Source organism: Mesoplodon bidens, assembly GCF_964165515.1.
Source record: "Mesoplodon bidens genome assembly, chromosome: 10".
Lineage (NCBI taxonomy): Eukaryota > Metazoa > Chordata > Mammalia > Artiodactyla > Ziphiidae > Mesoplodon > Mesoplodon bidens.
The window spans coordinates 44436078-44460755 of NC_138172.1; the positions used below are offsets into that span (position 1 = coordinate 44436078).

General features: G+C 40.8%; 2 protein-coding genes across 2 annotated transcripts in view; one reads left to right on the forward strand and one right to left on the reverse strand.

Moving 5' to 3' along the window:
• The window catches only part of LOC308623932 (uncharacterized protein), a 438061-nt gene that overhangs the window by 184639 nt on the left and 228744 nt on the right, over positions 1 to 24678 (reverse strand). The window lies entirely within an intron of this gene.
• The window catches only part of MYRIP (myosin VIIA and Rab interacting protein), a 182543-nt gene that overhangs the window by 45397 nt on the left and 112468 nt on the right, over positions 1 to 24678 (forward strand). The window contains exon 2 of the mRNA XM_081246728.1: positions 21726 to 21947. Coding sequence (XP_081102854.1) covers positions 21726 to 21947 — 222 coding nt within the window. The remainder of the gene's footprint in view (positions 1 to 21725; positions 21948 to 24678) is intronic.

Here is a 24678-nt window from a genome sequence, read left to right on the forward strand (position 1 = left end):
CTTCCATTTTAAAGAGAGTAGGAGCTACTCTCTAGCCAAAGATAAACACTGTTAACATTTTGATCTTTATTATTCCAAGGGTTTTTTTAAATTAAATCTTTTCTTAATTCAGTAAGAAAACAGAAACAATTGAAAGCAAACGACTTCATCTTTCCACTACCAAATATGCTCTATCTTCCTTCTAAGAGCAGATGACTAGACATTAGTGTGGGGAACAGTAAACCATCTATGGGCAGATGCAGTAATCCCAGCATTTCAGGGCATGAGAGGGGTGGGCACAGCAGGCCTGATCCTTTGGGTTATAAGACTTATTCCACTTAGTGCTAACTCCACTTAGCCTTCAAAGATTGTCAACCTTCCAGTTACTTTCTTTACCATGATTGCAGACATCATTTTGGGTGCTGGGAAAACTGGACAGCTACATGTAAAGGAATGAAATTAGAACTTTCTTTAACACCATACACAAAAATAAATTCAAAGTGGATTGAAGACCTAAATGTAAGACCTGAAACTATAAAACTCTTAGAAGAAAATATAGGCAGAACACTCTTTGACATAAATTGCAGCAATATCTTTTTTGATCCATCTCCTAGAGTAATGGAAATAAAAACAAAAATAAACAAATGGGACCTAATTAGACTCAAAAGCTTTTGCACAGCAAAGGAAACTATAAACAAAATGAAGAGACAACCCATAGAATAGGAGAAAATATTTGCAAACGATGAGACCGACAAGGGATTAATATCCAAAATTTACAAACAGCTCATGCAACTCAATATCAAAAAAAACAAACAACCCAATCAAAAAATGAGCAGAAAACCTAAACAGACATTTCTCAAAAGAAGACATACAGATGGCCAAGAGGCACATGAAAAGATGCTCAACATTGCTGATTATTAGAGAAATGCAAGTCAAAATTACAATGGGGTGTCACCTCACACCAGTCAGAATGGCCATCATCAGAAAGTATAATAAATGCTGGAAAGGCTGTGGAAAAAAGGGAACTCTCTTACACTGTTGGTGGTAATGTAAATTGGTACAGTCACTATGGATAACAGTATGGAGGTTCCTTAAAAAACTAAAAATAGAGCTACCATATGATCTAGTAATCCACTTCTGGCCATATATCCAGAGAAAAACATGGTTCAAACGGATACATGCACCCCAATGTTCACTGTAGCACTATTTACAATAGCCAAGACATGGAAGCAACCTAACTGTCCATTGACAGATGAATGGATAAAGAAGATGATAACAAATGAACTTATTTACGAAACAGAACAGACTCACAGACTTAGAAAACCAACTTATAGTTACCAAAGGGGAAAGGTTGGGGGGGGGATAAATTGGGAGTTTGGGATTAACATATACACACTACTATATTTAAAATAGGTAACCAACAAGGACCTACTGTATAGCACGGGGAACTCTGCTCAATATACTGTAACAACCTAAATGGGAAAATAATTCAAAAAAGAATAGATACATGTATATGTATAACTGAATCACTTTGCTGTACACGTGAAACTAACACAACATTGTTAATCAACTATGCACCAATATAAAATAAAAAAATTTTAAATAATAATGACATCATCTTGAATCATGTGTCTGCCTGCTTTTAATTTGCCTACTAAGTGGACCTAACAAACTTAATAATTGAAAAGATGACTTTGAGTATAACTTAAAGCACAAACACTTCTTTTATAACAGTGTTTATAAAGTATAAATTTAACTAACTTGACTTCAAGTATAAACACGTCAAAGTGGAATTTCAGACACATAACTTAAAAATGCAAAAAGAACTTAGAAGTGTAAACTTATAACTTATAAATAAATGTATACCACTTGCTTACTGCAATGTGAAATATTATCATAAAGACAATTCTGAGTGTTTCCAAGTAAGTTGCTGTCGACATTTCACTGTGGAGGCTGTGCCACAAACAGCATCTGCTCTTCCCAGAAAAGGCTCCTTCCTTCCCATGGCATGGCTGACTTGTGTTTTAAGTTCAAAAGTCAGAGAGTCAAGTAAAAAACCCATACAGACAGCCCCTGGAGTCCCTTCAATCATGCATGAAGCTAGTCTCCAGGCCATGTCACAGGGAGAGTTTCAGTGTATCCTTACACACAGCCTCACCCTGGAGGTACCTGTGGGACTTGAACTTGAAGGTCTGTAAGTTGCTTTCTTTTCCTTCCTTAATTTTTTGTGAGTCTTAATTTTGTGAGGTAAAGACCAGATTATAAGCCAAGAAACCTGATGAGACTGTCATAAAGTCTCCCTCGTGTGGCTGGTCACCCCCATAATAGCCCTGGGCAGTCCACAGCTGTGATGATGGGTCTCCTGCAAGGTTTTCCAGATGGACATTATACACGCTTGTTCATTTTTCCTAATGATGCTCTGAGAATAGAAATGGCAGGTTATGTCCTCCTTTCTCCTACCCTGGATCTGAGTACCTGGGAAACATTAGAAGGTTCTGCAATTCAGTCATATTTTTCATAAATTTCTTGTAGGAGCATTTCCCAAAGTGTAGCATGTGGACCATGGCTGGTAGACCAGATGAATGTAGGTGGTGCAGGACTAAACATTTTTTACATTAATAGTTATGTTTTTGTTTTAATGTGTATTAGAAGAAAATTTAACAAACATACCTAGTCCAATATTTCATGGATGTAAATGCTTAGAATTAGTCAAAATGATGATATTTAAGATTTTGTAGGTGAGATGATTAAAAGAAAAATTTTAAGTTAATAGTAATAACGTTGATATACACTTTTGGCAAAAATTGTCAAAGTGGTTGACTGTAGGCTCACAATGAGAAAGTGATGGGCAGAGGCCTTCAGACATGCTTTCTTAAATGGTAAAGGACATGGAAACTTTTGGAGACAGTTCCATAAATAAATAAATAAATAACTTGGCATAAGCCCATATGGAGAGATATTCTTCTCACTCAAGTTTCTCCCACTGGAGAGTGCAGCTACCAGTGATATTATCCATGCAGAGTGGGGGTTATTTTGCTGTTCTCATTGGGTTTTGTCTCATAAAGAAATGGTAGGAACCACTGAGTTCTTACACTTTCAGAGTCAGAGAATAACCACATAATAACTACAACCAAATTCCTTCAGTCAGTCATTCAACAAACACTGCTGAGCACCTTTGTGTGTCAGGCTCTGGGCCAGGTGCTGGGATTAGAGGAGTGAGAAGGCCAGACATCACAAGGTTTTAAGCCTGGGAGTGACTTATCATATCGGCATTTCTGAAAGATCATCCTGGCTCTCCCTGTGACTGGACAGGCAGCAGAACTGGGATAGACCAGAAAGGAGGTGACTGCAATAAGACATGGTGGCTTGGACTAGCCTGGTAGCAGTGGCAATGGAGAGAAACGAGCAGATTCAAGAGGTATTTCAGGGTAGATACAATAGGCCATGGTGACTGATTGGACATCATGGATCAGAGGAAGAGAAGAGTCAGGGAGAATACTAGGTTTTTGCCTTCGGAAGCCCCATGCAAGATGATGCCAGGTCTTCAGAGCTCACAGAGAACAGACTGCTGGGGGCTCAGTACTACATCCTCTAGGAGGTACTGCAGTTTGTGGCTAGTGTGTCAGTCCCTCCTCAAGGGTACAAGTGGTACCTTATTCTTATGCATGAGGCAAAGTTCATTAAAGGCATTTGATCAATGTTGACAAAAGGACTAGTTGAGAACTTGAGGCATGAGAGTGCAAGGGTGGTTGACTTATGGTGTAGAGCAGTCCCCTCTGCCCCATTTTAAACTTCATTTTAAGGAAATGATTTTGAAACGACTCCATTATTATCCTACCACTATAAAGACCCACAAGCAAACACAACAGAAGCCCCACCCTTCTGCCTCAGGGACATAAGAATATGCTTGGCAACAGGCAGAGCTGAGACCAGGTGAGCAGAAGGATAGAGGGGGATTAAAGCCACTCCAGGCCATATATTAAAGTCAATCAATAGCCATAAACTATTAAAAGAAATATCTAAATCTACATGCGTATGTATGTTGATAGGTAATTTCTTTCAATAGCACCATGAAACTAAACTCTAGCATTTACTAGCTGATAAAATGTCACCTCAGTTTTCCAATTAATCCACGTAAGTCATCCAAGTGGCTTACTGACATGAATCTTAACTGATACTTAGTTACTTCAGGCAAGTAAATGGCATGTGGAAGCTAAAGAATGTGCAGGAAGAGTATAATCAGGAAGAGGATGACAAACTGGAACAAGGCAGAGAAGGTGAGAAAGAAACAATGTTGAAGGTAACAGTTGAGAACAACCCATTACGGTGAAATAAGGCAGCAACCTGTACCAGCATGTTTGTCTTGCTCTGTGTGGGAATTGGTGACCTCTCTCTGAGTGGCAGCCTGTGAGGCATCTTCAAGAACTTTACAGAGAGAGGACATCTCCAGGTGACAGTGGGAGCAGAGAAAGAAAATAGGCTTATGAGTGAGAACTTTTGGGGGGATCCCCAGAGATGATGGGCACACTGAAGACCTGCTTGTATGTGGGTTGAATCTCTTGGCTCAGGAGTTCGCTGATACAGAACAACTTTAGAGTTGGAGACCAGAGTTAAGAAATTGGTCTGCTTAAGGCATTGGAAATTTAATGCATTGACTTACAATGATCGCTGTGGATAAAGCATGGTAGAGTAAAGAGAAGGCAATGGTCTGGCTTCCCTTAGTACACTTTTCTCCATTCCAACAATTTTTGGAGAGTCTATACTTTTGTGGCTAGCTCTATATACTCTTTCTCCTCACATCTTTTGGCACACCCTGATGTGAATGAAGATGCCTCCCCAACCAGGTGAGGACCGCACTCATTTAGTATTGGGATTATTGTATTCCTATTTCTGTTTCTGAAAAGTTCACACCTCTGGCCACATGGTATAATTCATATTGTTTTTCTGACCTGAAAACTAAGCTTGGAGGGGTGTGTACATGAATAATTTGCCCAGGGCCAGGTAAGTGCTGCACAGCTGATGCAGCCCAAGTCTGACTGTGATGTTTATGAAATTCCTACTATTCCCATCTGCCATCTTTCCTTTTGGACAATTTTTTTACTATGCAAAAACTTCAGACAATTTCAGAGAGTATATAGGTCTTCTAGAGCCCTACTTCTTGAAACCCCTTAGGTGTCCATGAACACGTTTCAATTCAGTGGATGTCAGTGCAGGCATGTCTGGCTCTGAGTTCCTAAACTTTCTGCTGTACCACCCTGATGTCTTCTCTTCCAAACTCTTAAAGTATTATAGTTTTTTACCTTTACCTGAGGGTCTTACACTAGTCAAAGGAACCAGAAAAATGTTAGAGACTATATATTTGATAGAACTTCGAGCCACAAAGCAGAAGCCTTGTCAGAAAGAAATCTGCAATGTCCAGGACGGGTTTCCACCCTCCGCCATGATGCTGGGACAGGATGAAAGCAGTCTGTGCTATAGGGTCAGAATTCCACTGCAGGCCATGGAATCTGGCCCACCCTGTGTTGGGCTCATGCCGGGTCATCCACATCCCGCTTCTTCCTAATCCTCCTTGTTTTGGGAGTTCCGTGTTCATCTGCTCCCGTACGTTGCAGGCTCCTGTCTTATTAATCCACCTCTGTGACCCATAGTACCTGACACAGTGCTATGAGAAAGCCAGTATCAAGTCAATATTTGTTCAATGCATGAAATAACACTTGTTTATGTCTCAGAACTCATTTTACCATCAGGTGTTATTTCTATAATTAATTATGTTCATTCTCTGGCTTCGTTGGCCAATACACCCTCTTTTTGTTCATGGCTCCAATGTCAAAGCAGATGCATGAAATTAATAAGCTAGAATAATCATGGTTTTCAAAGTGATACAGACGAGAGTATTAAAACATAGAAAATAGGCTTCATAGGCAGGTGATTTGAAACAATGTGATTTGACTTCATGGGCATCAAAATGAAATATTTTGTGATGGGATCATAGCAGTGTCGCTCCTCACAGCTAATGGCCCAGGTTTGAGTATGCCAGTGGTGTTGGATACATGCCGTGCTCATCTGCTGAGTATCTTGACTATATTTTGCAACACAGTATGTGTAATATCGTTGTAATACTTTGCAAATCTCCTTTGTAATTGAGTCTATAGCGGTGAAACAGACATTAAACAAAATATACTAAAATATAAATATAATGCACATACACACATTTATAATTAGAAATTGTGAAATGTTTGTCAAGGAGAAAACTTAAGTGCTATGAGAGAGAATCACAGCAAGACTTAGTTTACTCTGAAGGATGAGGGAAGGCCTTTCATGTTGAAGTGGCGGAGAGTGAATGGACTTGGGCTGAGTGAATACTGGCAAGAGGAGCTTTCAAGAAGAGAGATGATATGGAAAAGCCTTAGAAAAGGCAAGAACATGGCATTTTCAAAGAATAGCAAGAAACTGAAGAGGCGGTGTGGTTAGAGCATCAGGGGAGGGGGTGTGTTTGGAGGCTCACAGGCCATGTGGGCTCCTATTATATCTTGAGAAAAACTGAAATCTGTGAACGTATGTTAAGCAGGTGGGTGACCCAATCAGATTTTCATTTTTTAAAGTTCCTCCTTTGCTGTAGCTTAGAGATGGAGATCTGGGAAGACGAAGAAGTGTCTTCAGTTTAGAAAGATGCCATTGCCCTGGTCCCAGGGGAGATGAGACTGGGTTGGGCTGGGGGTGGGGGGGAGGTGATGGCAAAGATGGAGACAAGTAGATGGATGCCAGATATTTTCTATTTAGGATCTAGAAAGTGTAGAACCTGGGTTGACTATGCTACATAAGGAAAGGCGACCTTCTGCACATGCTGGTAAGGTATGTAGGTAACCTAATGTAACTCCTTGACCATGACAGGATGGAGTAGTCAGGGTCCTCCAGAGGAACAGGACCAGTAGGGGCGTGTGTGTGTGTGTGTGTGTGGAGAAAGAGAGAGATTTTAAGGAAGAGACTCACATAATTGTAGGGGCTTGGTAAATCGAAAATCTGCAGGGTGGGCTGGCAGGCTGGAGACCCAGAGTTGCAGCTCAAGTCCAAAGTCTGCTGGCAGAATTCCCTCTCCTCTGGGGGAGGCCAGTCTTTTTGTTAAAAATCCAACTGACTAACATATACATACTACTATATATAAAACAGATAATCAACAAGGACCTACTGTATAGCACAGGGAACTTTACTCAATACTATGTAATAACCTATATGGGAAAAGAATCTGAAAAATCATAGATAAATGTGTACGTATAACTAAATCACTTTGCTGTACACCTGAAACTAACACAACATTGTAAATCAACTATACTCCAATATAAAATAAAAAATTTTTAAAATCTAACTGGATGAAGCCCACCCACATTACCAAAGGTAATCTGTGTTACCCAAAGGCTAGTGATTCAGATGTTCTAAAAAATACTTTGACATCAACATCAAGACATGTTTTTTTTTAATGTCTGAAACATTTATATTAACATATTTCCATACAAATAACCCAAAGAAAGTTTAGTATTGTTTGTTTGTTTGTACTGCAGGTTCTTATCAGTCATCAATTTTATACACATCAGTGTGTACATGTCAATCCCAATCGCCCAATTCAGCACACCACCATCCCCAGCCCACTGCGGTTTTCCCCCCTTGGTGTCCATATGTCTGTTCTCTACATCTGTGTCTCAACTTCTGCCCTGCAAACCGGCTCATCTGTACCATTTTTCTAGGTTCCAAATACACGCGTTAATATACGATATTTGTTTTTCTCTTTCTGACTTACTTCACTCTGTATGACAGTCTCTAGATCTGTCCACGATCAAGACATGTTTGACCAAATATCTGGGTACCCTGTGACCCAGCCAAGTTGACCTCTAACATTAACCATCACACAGGTTTTCAAAGATGCCATTTTTGACTTCTCCAGCTCTCCCTGCTCAGTTTAGCCCTCTGGAGGGCCTTCAAGTAGAGTTCTCACGCTCCCTGTTATTTGCCCTCCATGATTCTGTCCCTTTTTATGTCTGAACCACCTTGAATTTAGACCATTATACGGCACCAGGTAGCATCTCCATATATGTTTATTTAATAAAGGACCACATAAATTATGTAGGATTCATTTATAAAAGCAAAAGATAGAAATTTCAACAAGGGAAGATTTATTTGGTAAAAATTTTAAAGCAATGGTTGAATTTAGATGTAGGCTTCAGGACACACATTTTAACATATTATTAAAATAAAAATGTATAACTGAAGCCTCTGAAGGCCATTAACCTAGTACTGTCTCTCTTTCCCAAATGGTCTTTTGTGTATTCAACTTCAGACCCTGTTCTCTGGCTTAGCCAGGCTTTAAGTCCCCACTTTGGCCCCAGTTTTCTCTCCAGGTAAACAGGATAGTGTGGTAGGAAGGGGGTGGGGGGGCAACGGACTGTAACTGTGACTCCAGAATCAAGAGGTGTCTCAGACACAGAGGAGTGTGTGCTGGAAGGCAGAGCTGGGGAGAGAGCTCTTCAGTGATGTTGGTACTTACAGCAGGACCCTGCGGGACACCTGGCATCACAGCTCTCCATGTGGATATTCAACCTCAGGAGGCCTGACAGTTCCAAAGCCAGAAAACATACTTATTCCAAGTGTGTTATTATTAAAGGAATGAGAAGTGTACAGAATTTCGGGTTCTCTGTGGTCAGTTTTGCCTCTTGTCTTCTCATTTCCTTGTGTCCAGACAGGACCAGGCCACCTTAGGGATGCAGACGTGGGAGGATATTTCCGGCAGAGACTCCACTGAGTCAGTCTGCTTCCTGAGCGTTTTCTCTCTCCTTGCTTGAAGCGCTTCCTGCCTGCCCTTGCCCCAGGGCTGGGGGTGGGATGGCAGGACTCCTTGTTGGGAAAGCCAAGGCCAATGGAAGGGCAGGGAGGGGGAAGAAGTAGCAGCACAGGGGTTCCTTGCTGGAGTGAAGTTTCCAGCAGTGTCGAGAGCTATGTCAAGCGGACAGGGAGCTCAGAGCTGCATAGCTGCAATGTGGAGCTGGCCAGACCCTGCTGCTGCTGAGGGTCTGTCCTAGGCAGGGTCACCACAGAGGAGCAATGGCTTGGGACTTCCTGAGCAGCCCCACTGAGAAGCAATCTGAGATGGGCTTCAAGGGGACAGAGGTCTTCTGGATGGACAGGGCTGTCTCCTGGGGTCAGAAATCCCTTAAATCACTGGATATGCCATGTCCTAGAAAAACCATTTCTCAATGGTCCTATTAAATGGTCATACTGATGCTACGAATATCATTACAATGTTTAAAAAAAAAAAACTAGTGATTTATCACATGCCCATGACGTACAGGTGCTATGAGTGTGTATTTCTAGTCCTTCCAACAATTCTGTGAGGTGAACGTTATTGGCCCCATATTACAGATGAGTAAAACTGAAGTCAGAGAACCGAAATACCAGGTCAGGATTCTCTCCCAGGCTTCCCAATGCCAGACCTGTGCTCTTCATGCAGCACTTTCTCAATAAAGATGATTTTTCCTTTTTCCATCCAAGGGAGGATGAACGTAGGAAAAGGAATGCTGTCCTGGGAACTAGGAAGTAAGGACAGCAAAAGAGAGAGTCCTAGGAAGATGGCTAGCCATTCAAGGGCAAGCCAATCAGGGGAGCTATATATCCAGGCAGGGAAAGGCCAGTGGGAATGGGGCAGTACTGGCTGTTTTGAAGCACAGAGCCGGGAGATTTCTGGGAATTCTGCTGGACAGCAAGGCCAAGGAGAAAGAGCAGTGCCAAGATGTGAGGCATTTGGCCACCAGGAACTCATGGAAAGCTGGCCCTGGGAAGTGGCCACCAAGGTGACAGCAGAGCTTCCTCTGGCATCCAGTGCCTGGAGGGGAGGAGAAAGGGCAGAGGAACGCTGGGCCTCCCCAGAAATTCTAGAAGGAGGGAGTCATAGAGGGGACAAGTAGCAGTGACCAGTTATAGACCTCACAGTCCTGTGAAATGAGGGCTCCTGATAGACAGGCCTCTGTGCTTCCCATGGTTCCAAGAGAAGGACAAAGCAGCCCCTACTGAGCCAGTGAGCTAGGAGGTATCAGAAGCCCTTGCAAAGAAAGTTGCCCTACAACTGGGTCAGTTTTAGACCAGCCTCACACCCAGCCCCACTCTGTGGTGGGTTTAGCGAGTTTCTATATACAATCCTGTGCTTTGCATTGGTTCACCAGCTCAGTGTGGCAGCTTCAAGTTGACATCCCTCCCCTGGCCCTGCCACCACTTTTGGGATAAATGATCTTCGTTATGGACTGCTTGTGTCATCCTGCTTTCCTTTCCATTCAATCTTGCTCAGAACCCTGCCACTCTCTGCCCCATCACTCAGCCTCCCCTTCCCATCCTTACTTTGCTCTCACTCTACTTGACAGTTGCCCTGCTCTCCTTTCTCAGAATCAGGTCTATCGGTGTACAAGAGAAAAACCCAAAATAACAATAGATAAACAGTGCTGAAACAGGATAGAATTTCTTTCTCTTTCACATAGAAGAAATTCAGGGGGTGGGTTCAGGACTAGTATGGCAGCTCCCCCACATCACTGAGGACCCAAGAGCCTTTGTTTTTGATCCACACCGATTCCCAAGGTCAAATCATAGATCGGGTTAGCAGTTAGAGCTCATGCCATGATGAACACAGAATGAGATGGGGGAGGAAAAGCAGAAAGACAAAAGGGAGCCCCTTCTGGCAGAGTGAGCTCCCTCTAAGCACCCTATGTAACACACCCCCGCTTCCACTTTTATCTCATGGGCCAGAACTTAGTCACATGGCTGCATGTAGCTGCAAGGGTGCTGGGAAGCCTGGTCTTGATTCTGGGAGGCAATGGCTCAGCTCAAACTCAGTGTTCTGTCAATGAGGAAGGAGAGAAGAATGGGTATCTTCCCTCCCCTCCCTCTGTCTTTCCTTCTCTGCAATGACCAGGCATCAATCATGGATTGGGTTTTCCTTCTGGGTTCAGTGTCTTAGGCTGCCTGAGTATGGAAGAAAATTAACACACGTCTAACCTTAACATAGCACCAAGATCATAGCCGGGCTTTGAGCTTATCCCTCGTCTCACAGGGACAGTATCACTTCCCACCGTGTTTGCCCAAGCCTCCTGTGTGGACCCAGACACCTGCCTTGTGATTATACCCAGGTGAGGCAAAGCACTGCAGCAGCTGAAGGCGGATGCAGTTTCTGTCCTGAGTTCTTTCCCTTTTTTGTTTAATGGTTTCATGAACCAACCTTTACTGACAGAATCAGAAGCAGGAAAGTAGAAATCCTGGGGCATATGGAAGATAAACAATCCCCACTCCAACTTTAGAAGCTTTTTTAGGCAAAAAAAAAAAAAACAATTAAATTCATAAAATGAGAAAGCTCAAAAGCTACAGCCTCAAGTCATCCTCATTCAATGACTTTTAATCTAAGTGAAGGAACCATCTGAAAAATAAAACCTCAGGCCAGTTCCTAGTATGTAAAGATATAAAAGCACTTTTTTATTTCCATAAATTTACTTCACATTCAAATGTATAACTATTTACTTATAAATCCCATGAGTTAAATAATGAAATGAAGCCATATTAATGAGCAAAATTATTTGAAATCAGGACTTATAGATGTGGTCTTGTAACAATGTTAATATCCAGTTTACTTTGTATATATTTTTTCATACGTATTTCATAATATGATGGGGATCTAGAGACACATGGATTGGTAGTTATACATGGTCACCCTATTTCCAGTTTGTCTTACAACTTTAGTTATGCTCCTCTGTCCAGTGTAAACAGCAGCAGCAGCTTCCTTGTGAATCTGCCCCCCACACTGGTCAGTGACTCTGGTCAGCTCAGGTTAACCTACTGCTGGCTTCAAAATATTAAAATATATACATACTGTTGCTGAAAGTGGGGTTTGGCTGCTTACCGCTCAAAAGCCAATAAAAAGGCACAGCTGGTGGAAAGAAAAGTCTGCTTTATTTCAGAGGCTGGCAAAGGGGTGGGGGGTGCAGACTCATGTGGCAGCTTATGTCATGGCTACAGTCTGGTCATCGTGTAGTTAACATCTTCCACCTGGTGGAGTTTTCAGTATCTATAAAACAGCTCAAAGGATATGGCTTTGAATATTATCTATAGCCCTTGAGGAGGAACTAAATGTCCTTGACTTTGCTTAATGACAAAACTGTTATTATTGAGTCTTGCTTGACTGCTTTCCTTTGCTTCTGCATTTTATCACTTCTCTGATTAAACTTATTCTTTCGCTAAAATTTTTCCATAGACAAAAGGCAGGTGGAAAACATGTTGGGTAAGGACCATAGGGTCCCGCTCCATTTCAAACCCACCTTTTCTTTGATATTCCTCAATCTTGAGGAGGGAGAGGTACAGAACCAGAAAGGGAGTTTTGGATAGAGAGGTTAATCATAAACTTGGCAGGGGACCTTAGTTTTAGTTTCATTTCTCTTCCAATTTTCCCCAAATCTTTGAGGGAATGGGACAACAACTGCTGTGGCTACTTCCTGCTGAAGTGGGGCATAGTCCTGCCTAATTTGGGGAATGGACATAAAGTTGTAAATAATCTCGAGTTACAAGGTTAGCATCAATATTTTGTATTGTGAAAACATTACCTCTCTCTTTGATTACTTTGTCATGGTACTTGGACAAACATTTGAAAATTAGCAGACATATTACAATGAGGATAATAATCAAAATGCATCCTTGTATTATTCTCTGAATGTGTTTTTTTTTTCCTTAGTGGTTAAAGCAGATGTACAATATATGTTTAATAGGCCACAAACAGGCTGTTTTGGTTAGCCTAAAGTTTAATTTAATCATGTATAAGCCAGGATGACTTCCCCATACCTCAATATGGGAAAATTTCTTCCACCATTTTCCCTTTTTAATAGCAAATCTTTCCATGAGAGCATTGATAATCAATGTATTTTTCCAACATTGCCAGAGTGGCTCAGTTGCCAGCTCTGGGTCTATTCATGTCCCTTGGTGCTAGGCCTACTATTTGTTTATATATTGGCCTAGTTATTCACATTGGGGGAAAACGAATCAGATGTAACAAACCAGTACAGAGGTATGCTGATGGGGAAACATTTTATAGCCTATACATTTTATCAATTATACCCAGTTGTCACACAAACATTGTACAGTGCTTCAAGCAGTAGACTTAAAGCCAGCAAGTCTTAAAGCCAGCAAGTACACATCATAAATAGTTAAGTTATACTCTGTGACAACTTCACTAGACAATTTATAACTAGAAGTATGACTGAAACATAATGCCAGAACATACTCAAATTTTAGAAACTTCATATAACCTCTAGAACACTTATATTAATGAAATTTATATAACCTAAGAATGTTTATCATTATTATTTGACAATGTTTTCTGTATAATTTAACATACCAAATAATCCTAATTTGTTTAGAAAAACTTTGTTCTCTTAACAAAGAGAAAACCAAACTCAGTCTTGCATCAGCTTACTATTAATAACAAAATTTATTTATCTAATTAAATTCGATCTAATCTTTATCTTAACAATGTACGAAATTCTTTTCTCGAAATTCCTTTTTTTTTTACAAACTTTTATCACTTTCTTTCTCCTTTTTTTCCCATCCAGAAACAACCAGCTTTAGGACAAAATTAATCCTTCTTCTATCCCTCAGCAAAAATATTTTCATTTTTTATACCTTCTCTCACCAACAACACATATCCTACTTGCTTTACACACTGAAATGCTTCCCTTATCATTTTTACATATTACAATTTTTAACCTTTAAAAGACCTTGACAACACCAAGAAACAAGTCATTGAACTGTTTGTTATATCAGCATTTTCTGATTGGCAAACTTAAGAACATATTCCATAACCTCTAAAAACATACATTTTTCTCATAGCACAGTTTCTCTTTAGTGTGGTACAAGATGCATGTTTAATGAACCCAAACATCTTTTTTTAAATTAATTTTTATTGTAGTTGTTTTACAATGTTGTGTTAGTTTCTATTGTACAGAAAAGTGAATCAGCTATACGTATACATATATCCCCTCTTTTTTGGATTTCTTTCCCATTTAGGTCACCACAGAGCATTGAATAGAGTTCCCTGTGCCATACAGTAGGTTCTCATTAGTTATCTATTTTATACAAAGTAATGTACATATGTCAATACCAGTCTCCCAATTCATCCCACCCTCCCTTACCCCCTTGGTATCCATACGTTTGTTCTCTATGTCTGTGTCTCTATTTCTGCTTTGCAAATAAGTGATGAACCCAAACATCTTTTGAAGTTCTACTAATTAACCCAAGGCTGAAGTGTCAGGCAGAATGGGCTGTGTCTGCATTTCAAGGACATGATAAGAGTTAACTTCAAGCTTTCTCTTAGGCATTTTTTTATTCTCTCAGGATCAGAATTCTGAAAACAGTATTTTTATCAAGCTAGCTTTCTCTAACTGCATATGCAAAAAGAAGCAGTTTTGGAGTTTCAAAAGAGTTTCATCTTAACCAGTTTTCTCTGAAGAAAACTGTTAGCTACACCGTGTTAAAAAAAAACATCTTTCTTTTTCTTAGTCATAGGTTCATAGCTAAAATTTTTCTTACTGAATTGAACCTGAATCTCCCATTTTACAAAAGGCAATGAGAATACCAATCACACAAATGGAATACACATTCACACACCGAAAGACAGAACTGTCACAAATCCTCCAAGACGATAACCGATATTGAGTCCCAAACAAACATTTCCCCAACACAAAGGGTCAACGTCAGACACACGTCGGAACCAACTGGCAAAATGCCCAAATAGCACCTCGTGCTCACAAATGATCCTCAACTCTCAAATGCCCAAATAGCACTTCATGCTCAAAAGAGAAGTTTGCCCAGGTGTACACCGGTAGATTTAGTCTTGGAGCTTGTCAGCTCTTTCCGATGCATGTTTCTGTTCCACCAAGGAAAAAGCCTATGCTGGCAGTCAGTGCCCAGCATGGAAGAAACAGGGAGAATCCCCGAAACAAATGGTTTCAGCACCTACTTGGAACATCCCCTTAAGTCCCCTCTCAGGATTAGCTAGCCACAAGCAGGGGGCTCATCACAACCGTCCCGGTATGTCGTCATGGCCGGCGGCTCTACTCAGGAAAACCCCGGGGAGCCAGGTACCGCGAGAGCGTGCCTCACGTTGGGAGCCAAAATCTGTTACGGAAAGTGGGACTAGGTGCTCACCACTCAGAAGTCAATAAAGGGCTTCCCTGGTGGCGCAGTGGTTAAGAATCCGCCTGCCAATGCAGGGGACACAGGTTCAAGCCCTGGTCCGGGAAGATTCCACATGCCGTGGAGCAACTAAGCCTGTGCGCCACAACTACTGAGCCTGCGCACTAGAGCCCGCAAACCACAACTACTGAGCCCACGAGCCACAATTACTGAAGCCCGTGCGCCTAGAGCCCGAGCTCCGCAACAAGAGAAGCCACCATGATGAGAAGCCTGCGCACCACAATGAAGAGTAGCCCCTGCTCGCCGCAACTAGAGAAAGCCCGCGCACATCAACACAGACCCAACACAGCCAAAAATAAAATTAAATAAATAATTTTTTTAAAAAAGTCAATAAAGAGGCAAGGTTGGTGGAAAGAAAAGCTTGCTTTATTTTGTATTATTTATTTTGTATCTAGAACATTCTCGGTCAGCCTCTTTTATTCTCAGCCCCCACACCTCCATTCCTCTTGGGCTACTGCTTAAGTGAAGTTATTCATAGCTGTTAAATGGAGGGTATGTTCTGTTTCATGCACTATGGCTAATTTGAGGAGGTGGGAAATATGATTGCCCTCCCTACTTTCCTGAGTTGTGAAGGTAGTGATTGAATAACTGCTTTGTGAATACCCAGGAGGGAAAGCAGACCTAGCTGTTTGCAGGTGAGAGGGACGATGCTGGAAGGTAAGTGAGCTGGGATGGTAATCAGCTTTAGCTGGAGATGTCCCACCCAGGCATTTCCCATCTGATTTGATGAGCCTACCACGGTGGAGGTGTGACCCCTCTTGCAGGCTAGATGCCCTTTGGGTTTTCTCTTTCACATGCTCCTGGCCAGCCTGGGCTTGTAATGAAACTCTGATACACTGTGATATTGATGTGAGTCCACAGGGTGAAGGTCCCAGCTTCTCTGGTGACCTGGCCATTCTTCTTTTCAAGGAAAGAATTATAATGCCCCTAGGGTGCCCTCATTTGTATTTTGATACCTCTCTCTGCTCAAGGTCAAGATGGATGTGTGTCTGATTTCACCATCTTCCCTCCAGATCCCAAATATAACTAAACTTCTTCCATAGTCTATTTTCGAAGTGGCGGGTTGTGGGAATTCCTTCGTTTTCTGAAACATGGAGCTTACTGTCTGTTTCCATTCTTTTTACTTAAACTTCAGTGGATTCCATAGAGGTGATTTACATAAATGTGCATTCATTTTACCACCTTTTTTTTCTGAATTGTGATGGTAAATTCCTTCATAGATTAGAAGTTGAACATGTTAAATATAAACTATGGCTCTCTTTAGTGACCCCAAATTTTTCAGTATCATTATTCTTCTTACATAGTGATGGTAACCAGCAAAAATGTTTCAATATACAGAAAGGTTTTAACCATCCCAACCCTCACCCCCTTGAGCCATGAGGAGCAGAGCCAGCGCCCCTCACCCTCTCCCCAGCATCCATTGTTTATTAAGCTGTCTGAAGAAATTCAGGTTGATGGAGCTCCCATAACTCCTTACAGACAATGCTCATATGCTCTGATGCTCTGGTTTATGGGGCTAAAGGGACCGTCCAAAGTTCTGGTTTAAAATGGTCTGCTTCCTTTCAGAGCTGGTAATCACAGTGTATTTGGTGTGTGTCTATTAACTCCACCATCCAGAGGAAATCTTTAAGTGTTTATTTTCTGTACTGTGATACAGTGAACTCTATTAACCTTGAATGAATTTTGATAACACCATCAGGGGGCAGCAAAATGATTCTGCCTGAAATTACACAGTGAGAGAGTGATATTACCCATAACAGATTAAAAGCAAAACATACTTTTAAATTATTATGACTATTATTATTCCTATCAATTGGGTTCAGCCTCTGGAGCCTTGCTCTTAGCATTTATAACATTACCGGCAGAGTCATTCCGTGATTGATCCACTACCTCACCTCCTGTTCACCCTGCAGTCCATAGCAGTAGCTCCTGCCTCACTCCCCCTACCCCCCTCACAGTGAAATTGCTTTTGTCAGGGCCACCTGTGACCTCCCTGTTGCCAAATCCAGTGGACACTTCTCTGCCTTCACGGCAGACACAGTCAGCCATTCTCTCTCTGAAACATCTTCTTCCTTTGGTGTCTTTCTCAGTCTCTTTGTCTGGCTTCGCCTCTTCAAGTTTCAGCCTGAGTTTAAACATTTGGGGTTTCCCTGGGGTGTTTCTATGCTCTCTTATTTTCCCCTTGCTGCCCTCTCTTCCCTAGGGTGACTCATCCGTTCCTATATTTATGGAGATGTGTCTGAAGATAATTCCCAAACTTACACAGTTGGCCCAGATCCCTCCCCTTGAGATGCACAAACACCTATCAATTGTCCACATGGCAAATCCCTTTAGATGCCTCACAGTTTTCAGTAAAACATGCTTCTACTATCGTAGTCTTCCCTTGCTCCATAAACCGCTTCACTTCCCACAAAAGCTGTAAACCTGAGAATGGTTCTTGGTTCATTCTTTCCCTCTGCCCCCATGTCAGATCCTTCAGCAGGTGTGCCATGCACCTGTCCATTCCTCTCCATCTCCTCTGCTCCTATCCTGGTCCAAACCTCAGCCAGCTACTTAGATGAATGCACTGCTCTGCAGGCTTCCACACATGGCCCCCTAGAAGTTGGCCTTAATGTAACAGCAGGTGCTATTACAACGGAAATTGGATCCTGCTCTGTTCCTGCTCACCGGCCTCAATAACTTCCCACTGCACATAGGATAAGATCCAAACTCCTTTCCAGGGCCTGTGTCTTGTCTTCCCTCCCCTTTCCCCAACATTAAGCTCTTTTCCTCTGCTGTTCTCTCTGCCTGTTATGCTATTTTTTTTTCCTATTGGGCTAGCCCCTTCTCAACCTGTAGTCTCAACTTAAATGTCACCTCCCCAAAGAAGACTTCTGTCACCACCCAGTCTAAAGTAGGTTGCCATGTCATTCTCAGTCTAAGTGCCCTGATTTTTCTGTAATAGAATGCCTTACAACTTATAATTGTTTTATATTTTATTTGGTTTGTAATCATTTGAATCCCCACTTTAATACATGTTTCATGAAGAGGAGGGACCATGTCCTGTTTTCTTTTTATCCCTAGCGCCTGGAATAGTAGGTACTCAGTGAGTGTGAACTGAGTGAATAATTGGCAATCTAGACAGCAGTGCCTGTGACCATGGAGTGGTGGATCATAGCTATGGGCTAGAATTACTGTCTCTTTGATAGCAAACAAGTGACATATATGCCATCACTCTCCCTGCTACACCTATGGCAGACACAGCTAACTTATGACACTCTAGCCCCACTGAGCCTGCATGCATTTTCAACACGTGGTGAGAATCAGAACTGGCATTGCAGTGGACCCAGAAAACATGAAATGTTGATAAGCTTTTCATATGTTGGTTGCAGAGTGATGTATCGGGAAGAGGCTAAACCAGATGTTAGATGACATTGCTAAAGACCAGACTAACCATGTTCAACATCATTACTCATTTGGGAAATGCAAGTCAAAACCACAATGAAATGCCACTTCACACCCACTATCACTCAGTGCTCAAGCAACAAATACATATTGAGCCTTTTTGCCCAGATACTATCACAAAACTTTCTTGACATAGAAACAAGTGTGATCAAGTGTTATGGGTACTGAGACCACTGGATTTCTTGCTAATCAAAATGAAAAGTACCATTTGCTTATTGTTGCTTTGCTCACTTAAAATCTCTGCCAACTCTGTGAAGTAGGAATTACTGTTGCCTCTCAGAAGGCAGAGGCTCAGAAAGGTTGGAGGGATCTTTGAGAAGTGACTGAGCTCAGCTCTACACCAGAGCCACTGACTCTAAACCCATCACTCTTTCCCACATGGCTGACCATTTGGGGGCCTGGTCCTTCCCAGGACATTTCAGTGCAGGTGCCTGGTCTTGCATAATTCTTGGTTGATTCTGCAGTTAGCCACTATAGGTTATCCTAAACAATTCTTCAGTGACCTCTCCCATGAGGTACTATAGGGCAGTAGAATCTGAGAAGCGAGAGATGGTTCACAAGAAGGGCATTCTATTCCTCCACTGAGCCTGTGATCCAAAACACTTCATTTGCTTGGAACAAACTTTGGAGGAATTGGTACAGTTTTATCAGTGAGTTTTTAAATGCCATTGGCATTTGCAGTCCTGTGTATCAGGAAACAAAACTCATAAAGCTCAAGTGATCTTGTGCATTGAGTTCACAGAGCTTTTTTTGATCCCTAAAGTCTTTCCTTCCTGGGTGTTTTATCCTATCTAATTCAGTGTCTTTGAAATATCAATAGAAGAAGGTCAATTGCTGAGGCTGTTCTTATATTGTTTACAGAGGTCAGAGCCGTTGATAACTTAGCTCACCTTCTATTCTAAATCTGAGGGACTGGATAACAACATCTTCATGTCTTAAGGAAAAAAAACCTCTGTCCTGTTTCCCTGTAAATATTTTGTTCAGCCAAGTATACATATACAATATTTTACCCTGTAGAATTATCAGCTGGCCTGATGTAGTCTCCCCTTCTAATGCTCAAGCAACAAATGAGTATCAGGCACCGCAGTGCAGAGCAGTAAGCCCTGTGCGTATATTGGCAGCTGTGTAAGCCAGCTCAGGGGACCTGAAAGCTAAAGCTGCAAACACTCTTTGAATTTTCATGGAAAGATGTTTATGATGTGTTGTTGTTAAGTGAAAAATTAGATTATAAAACCATATGTAGATTTCCCATTCTAGTAGCAGGCTGGGATGAGCTAGTGCAGCCCTTCTTTGTACTAAAAGCACTTAAAAATACTAATAAAATATAAGGTTTAATATAGGAAAGAGAAAATATTTGCCAATCATATATCTGATAAGGGACTTGTAACCAGAATATTATAAAGAACTCTTATAACACAATGATGAAAAAGATAAATATTCTAATTTTAAAATGGGTAAAAGATTTGAATAGACTTTTCTCCAAAGACTACGTACAAATGGCTAGTAGGGAAATGCAAATCAAAAGCACAATTGGATACCACCTCAAACCCCCTAGGATGGCTATAATAAAAAAGGCAGACAATAACAAGTGTTGGTGAGTATGCAGAAAAATCAGAACCCTCATATGTTGCTGGTGCGATGTAAGATGGAGCCGTGATTTGGAAAACACTCTGGTAGTTTCTTAAAAGTTTAAACATTTAGCATTACCATATGTCCCAGTAATTCCACTCCTGGGATTGAAAAGATACGTCCACACAAAAACTTATACATGAATGTCAATAGCAGCATTATTCAAAATAGCCAAAAAAGTAGAAAGAACCCAGATGTCTATCAGTCGATGAATGGATAAATAAAATATGGTACATCTGTAAATGGACTATTACTTGGCCATAAAAAGGAATGAAATTCTGATACATGCTGTCACATGGATGAACCTTAAACACATATGGTATGATTCCATTTATATTAAATGTCCAGAATAGGCAAATTCAAAGAAATAGAAAGTAGATTAGTGGTTGGTAGAGGGTGGGAGGAGTAATAAGCAAGATGTAACACTCAGAAGCCATAGAAGAAAAGACTGACCGATTTAACTACAGAAAAATTAAATGCTTCTAAATGATGAAAGACACCATAAGCAAAGTTGAAAAGACAAGTTCAAAATGAAAGAAAATATTTGCCACATACATCATAGATTCATCTGGGGTGAACTGCACAATCACAAAATGGATACAGAAAACAAAAATTATTTTCTGTTATTCTTTGTGGGTGTGCATATTTGAACAGGAAAAAAACAACTCAAATTTGCCAAGGTAGAATAACTTGGTTACTTCCGGTCAGTTGTATCCTGGGTAATTCAGTGTGTTTTGGGTAGATCCTTGTCTCTTAGGGTTTCTCCTTTCCTCCTCAGAGTGTAGAGAAAAGTGCATGCAATGTTGTGTTTTACATTACTATGACCACTTGTGTGCCCAGAACATCCACGAGCTCTTTGGAAGAAGGGGGTTAACTTTTATCCAACTCTGAGTCACCAGTGTGTAGGATTAGCCCATCACCCAGAGAATCTTTATTGACTACATTGATTTGAAAGCTTTTAAAATCCCTGGTGCTTCAGTTTCCAGGGATATTAAGAGGGCCAGGATTGCATTTATCATATTCCCAGCAGGGCTGTTTAAGGATTAATAGTTTAACATAAATGATCTCCTGCTCCTTTAAAAAGACATTAATTAAGCTAAAGGGTTTCTTTTTAATGTGCTTAGTTTTATAATAAATTGTATTTAAATCTAGTGTCTGAAATATAAGTAATAAGGTTTTGTGCTTTCTTATAGAAAATATGACATATAGAAGAACACAAAATTAATCCACCATTAGGGTTCCTCTCTGGATATTATGTTAAGCCATTGATCTTTCTGTGTTTTACAGGAAGATCCTACATGGTAGCTTGCCATATGGGAGGGCCAGGGTGGCGTGCTTTAGGGAGGGAGCCCCCTGACCTGATGTGCTGTTTCTCTTGTCCTCACCCTTTCCCCAACCTGGCTCCCCAGTGAGATGAAGCAGAAGCTGGATGAGGAAGGCAGCAAGTGCAGCATCCTCTCCAAGCACCAGAAGTTCATGGAGCACTGCTGTATGCGCTGCTGCTCACCCTTCACCTTCCTTGTCAACACCAAGCGCCGGTGTGGGGACTGTAAGTTCAACATCTGCAAGAGCTGCTGCTCCTACCAGAAGCACGAGAAGGTGTGGATCTGCTGCGTCTGCCAGCAGGCGAGGTGAGTGGCCAAGTGCACCCTTAGGGTCTCAGCTAACTGGAGGCACCATCTTCCTTCAACCAGGTGGGGCCGACAGTGATTGATTGATCGGCATTATTTTTTAAGAAAGGAGAGGTTTACTAAGCAGTCTTCTACATTCAGTGTGTCTAATGCAGATAGAACACACCCAAACTTGTTTAATTAAAGTTAGCAGAAAGAGGTTGCTGAGGAGAAGCTGGGAATTTCACTGGTTCAATCTTGTATGATGTCTTGTGGGGACATTGCCAGGAGTCTTGGGATTATTATTGTCTGAAATCAAAGAAGATGCAAAAGTTGAACTCATTTCTTGTTTTTCCATATTATTCAAGTCCATCATAAGAACATGTCCAGGAAAGAAGTCCATGATTCATGGGGCAAGTTTTGCTTCTTGAAATTTCTCTAAGTCTCCGTTTGATAGAGAAGTATGTCTAGGTCAAAGTGCCTCAGATGTATGGCCTGTGGGCTGACAGTCTTTTACATTTTGAAGGATGTCTCAGAAGAGTTTATTTATGTAGTAACAAGCTGTGTAACCTCTCAGCATTGTACAAGACACACTGCCAAATTCATCATGGGAAACATTTAAGGAATATTTTGACTCGAATCAAGTATGGAAAATTTCAGATAAATAACAGCTTTTAAAACCTGCCCAGTTTCTTGAAACCAACGAAAAAATTAGTTTCCAATAGATTGTTTAGACTAAATACCTGGCAAAAGCTGGTGTCTTGCTGGGGGATGGTGTTTCGGGTCACTTTGTGCTGCCATCCACTTTGACCATCAGCTTCTCTGCTCCTTGTGCAGTCTGGAATTCACCTTGGTTTAGAAGTGATTTACTTTAGGATATTACTCTCTGGGATATTCTTTCAGCATATTCATATGCGAGCAATTGGATTTTAAAACACTGTATATGTCAAATGACATGAAGAATACCTGTGTGTGTATTGTGTGAAATCCCAATAAAATAGTGGAAAGCAGCTCTGTGAAGTTGCAGAGATGACCGCTTTTTAGACTCATGTTTCACTCCCCACTGCCTATGACATACTTTTCCTTTCCTATGTAAATTAATCCCATTTTTGGTGCATTGGTTTAATTTCTAGCTGTTTATCCAGTAGCTACCATATGCATACATTTTTTGAGATACTATGGAGCCATGAATAATTATAATAATAAAAATTCTTGCTCACAGAAAATTAAGGCACTAGGAATACAGGGTAGACATCCATGTGATAATATTAACCAATTGTGTCAGAAGTAAGTGACTATATCAAGCACCCAGGCCTGTCTGTGGTGTGGTTCTACAGGAGGGACTCAGATTAGAATGTAGGCTTCCTTGGGGAGGACACAGGTAATGTCAAGTCACTGTAAAAATGGTGGTAGTCCAAAACTTCGGCTTTCCTCTTTCTCATCACAGTGAAAAAGAGTCTACCTGTCCTAGGGTTCTGGTTGGTTATTTATTATAGTAAAAGCATTTTAAGAATTTTAAATGAAAATTCCCTTGTAATGGTCACTGCTCTAATTATGATCAGATGGTTTGTGCTTTGTCAGTTTGTTTTCTCCATATGTTTTGCATTAAAACATATTTCTGTTGTCAGTGTTAGTTTAAAATTTTTAGCTTTGGGAGATTAACAAACATCAGTGAATTTACTATAGAATGAATGATGGATTACTTATTTTATAAGTTATATAGCTAATGGGACACTACAGAATCATTCCCTTTGTCATCTTTTTATTATATAAAAATTTATCTTCTTGACCATTTATTGCATAGATTCAGTCAAACATTATAAATAAGGACTTAAACTGGTTGTTTAAGATCTTCTGAGGAAACCGAACGTTCTCAGTGAGCCTAGATGCACACGTCAGTAGTCATTTGGTGTCGAACTGATTCAGGAATGGCGTTCCTACTTTCCTTGGAAACAAATTGGCTTCTTAGTTCTTTGCTTCATTATAAAAATTGTTCTCTCTGATTTTTGTTGTTTTGTGCTATTACCTTTAACACAGACCAGTTTGGGAGATTGTTTTCAGGGAATGAGAGAGAAAAATTATCCCTGGGACTGAAATCAAAACATATCTCCTGATTATGCCCGTGGCATTGGCTTTGGTTTTTCTGAGACAACTTAAGCCTTCATTTCTTTTCACTTGGAGTCGAATATCCTTTACTTCTACCTGATCGCTTATTGCTTGGTGTTGCACACAGTCCACATGGTTCATAAATTAGGATGCTGCCCTTTCAGTATAAACTCCATGGTATGTTTTAGAGATATCCTAATGGGTTTGCAATATCCCTAAAGAAGATATGATATTAAAAAATTATCACTATGGGATGAGGACATCCACAGGTTAACAAGTATATGGGGAAATGTTGAACCTCAATAGAAAGCAAGGGAATAGAGATTTATGCTTCAAGTAGCTTTTTTTCTCATTAAATTAATGTTTTTTTTCAGCATTCTCTTCAGTGTTGGCAAGGGTAGATTGAAAAAGGCACTCTCATCCATTGCTGGCATAGTTGAAATGGGCATAACCTTTTACCAATGTGTATCAAGAGCCATTAGCATGTTCAAGTCCTTTTACCCAGTAATTTCATTTTTGAAAACCTATACCTAAAGAGACGATGGAATATTTTTAATACAAAAATAATTCTCAATACAAAAATGAGATATACTGGATTATTTGTAATGTAAAACCCAGAAATAACCTAAATGTCCAACATAGAACA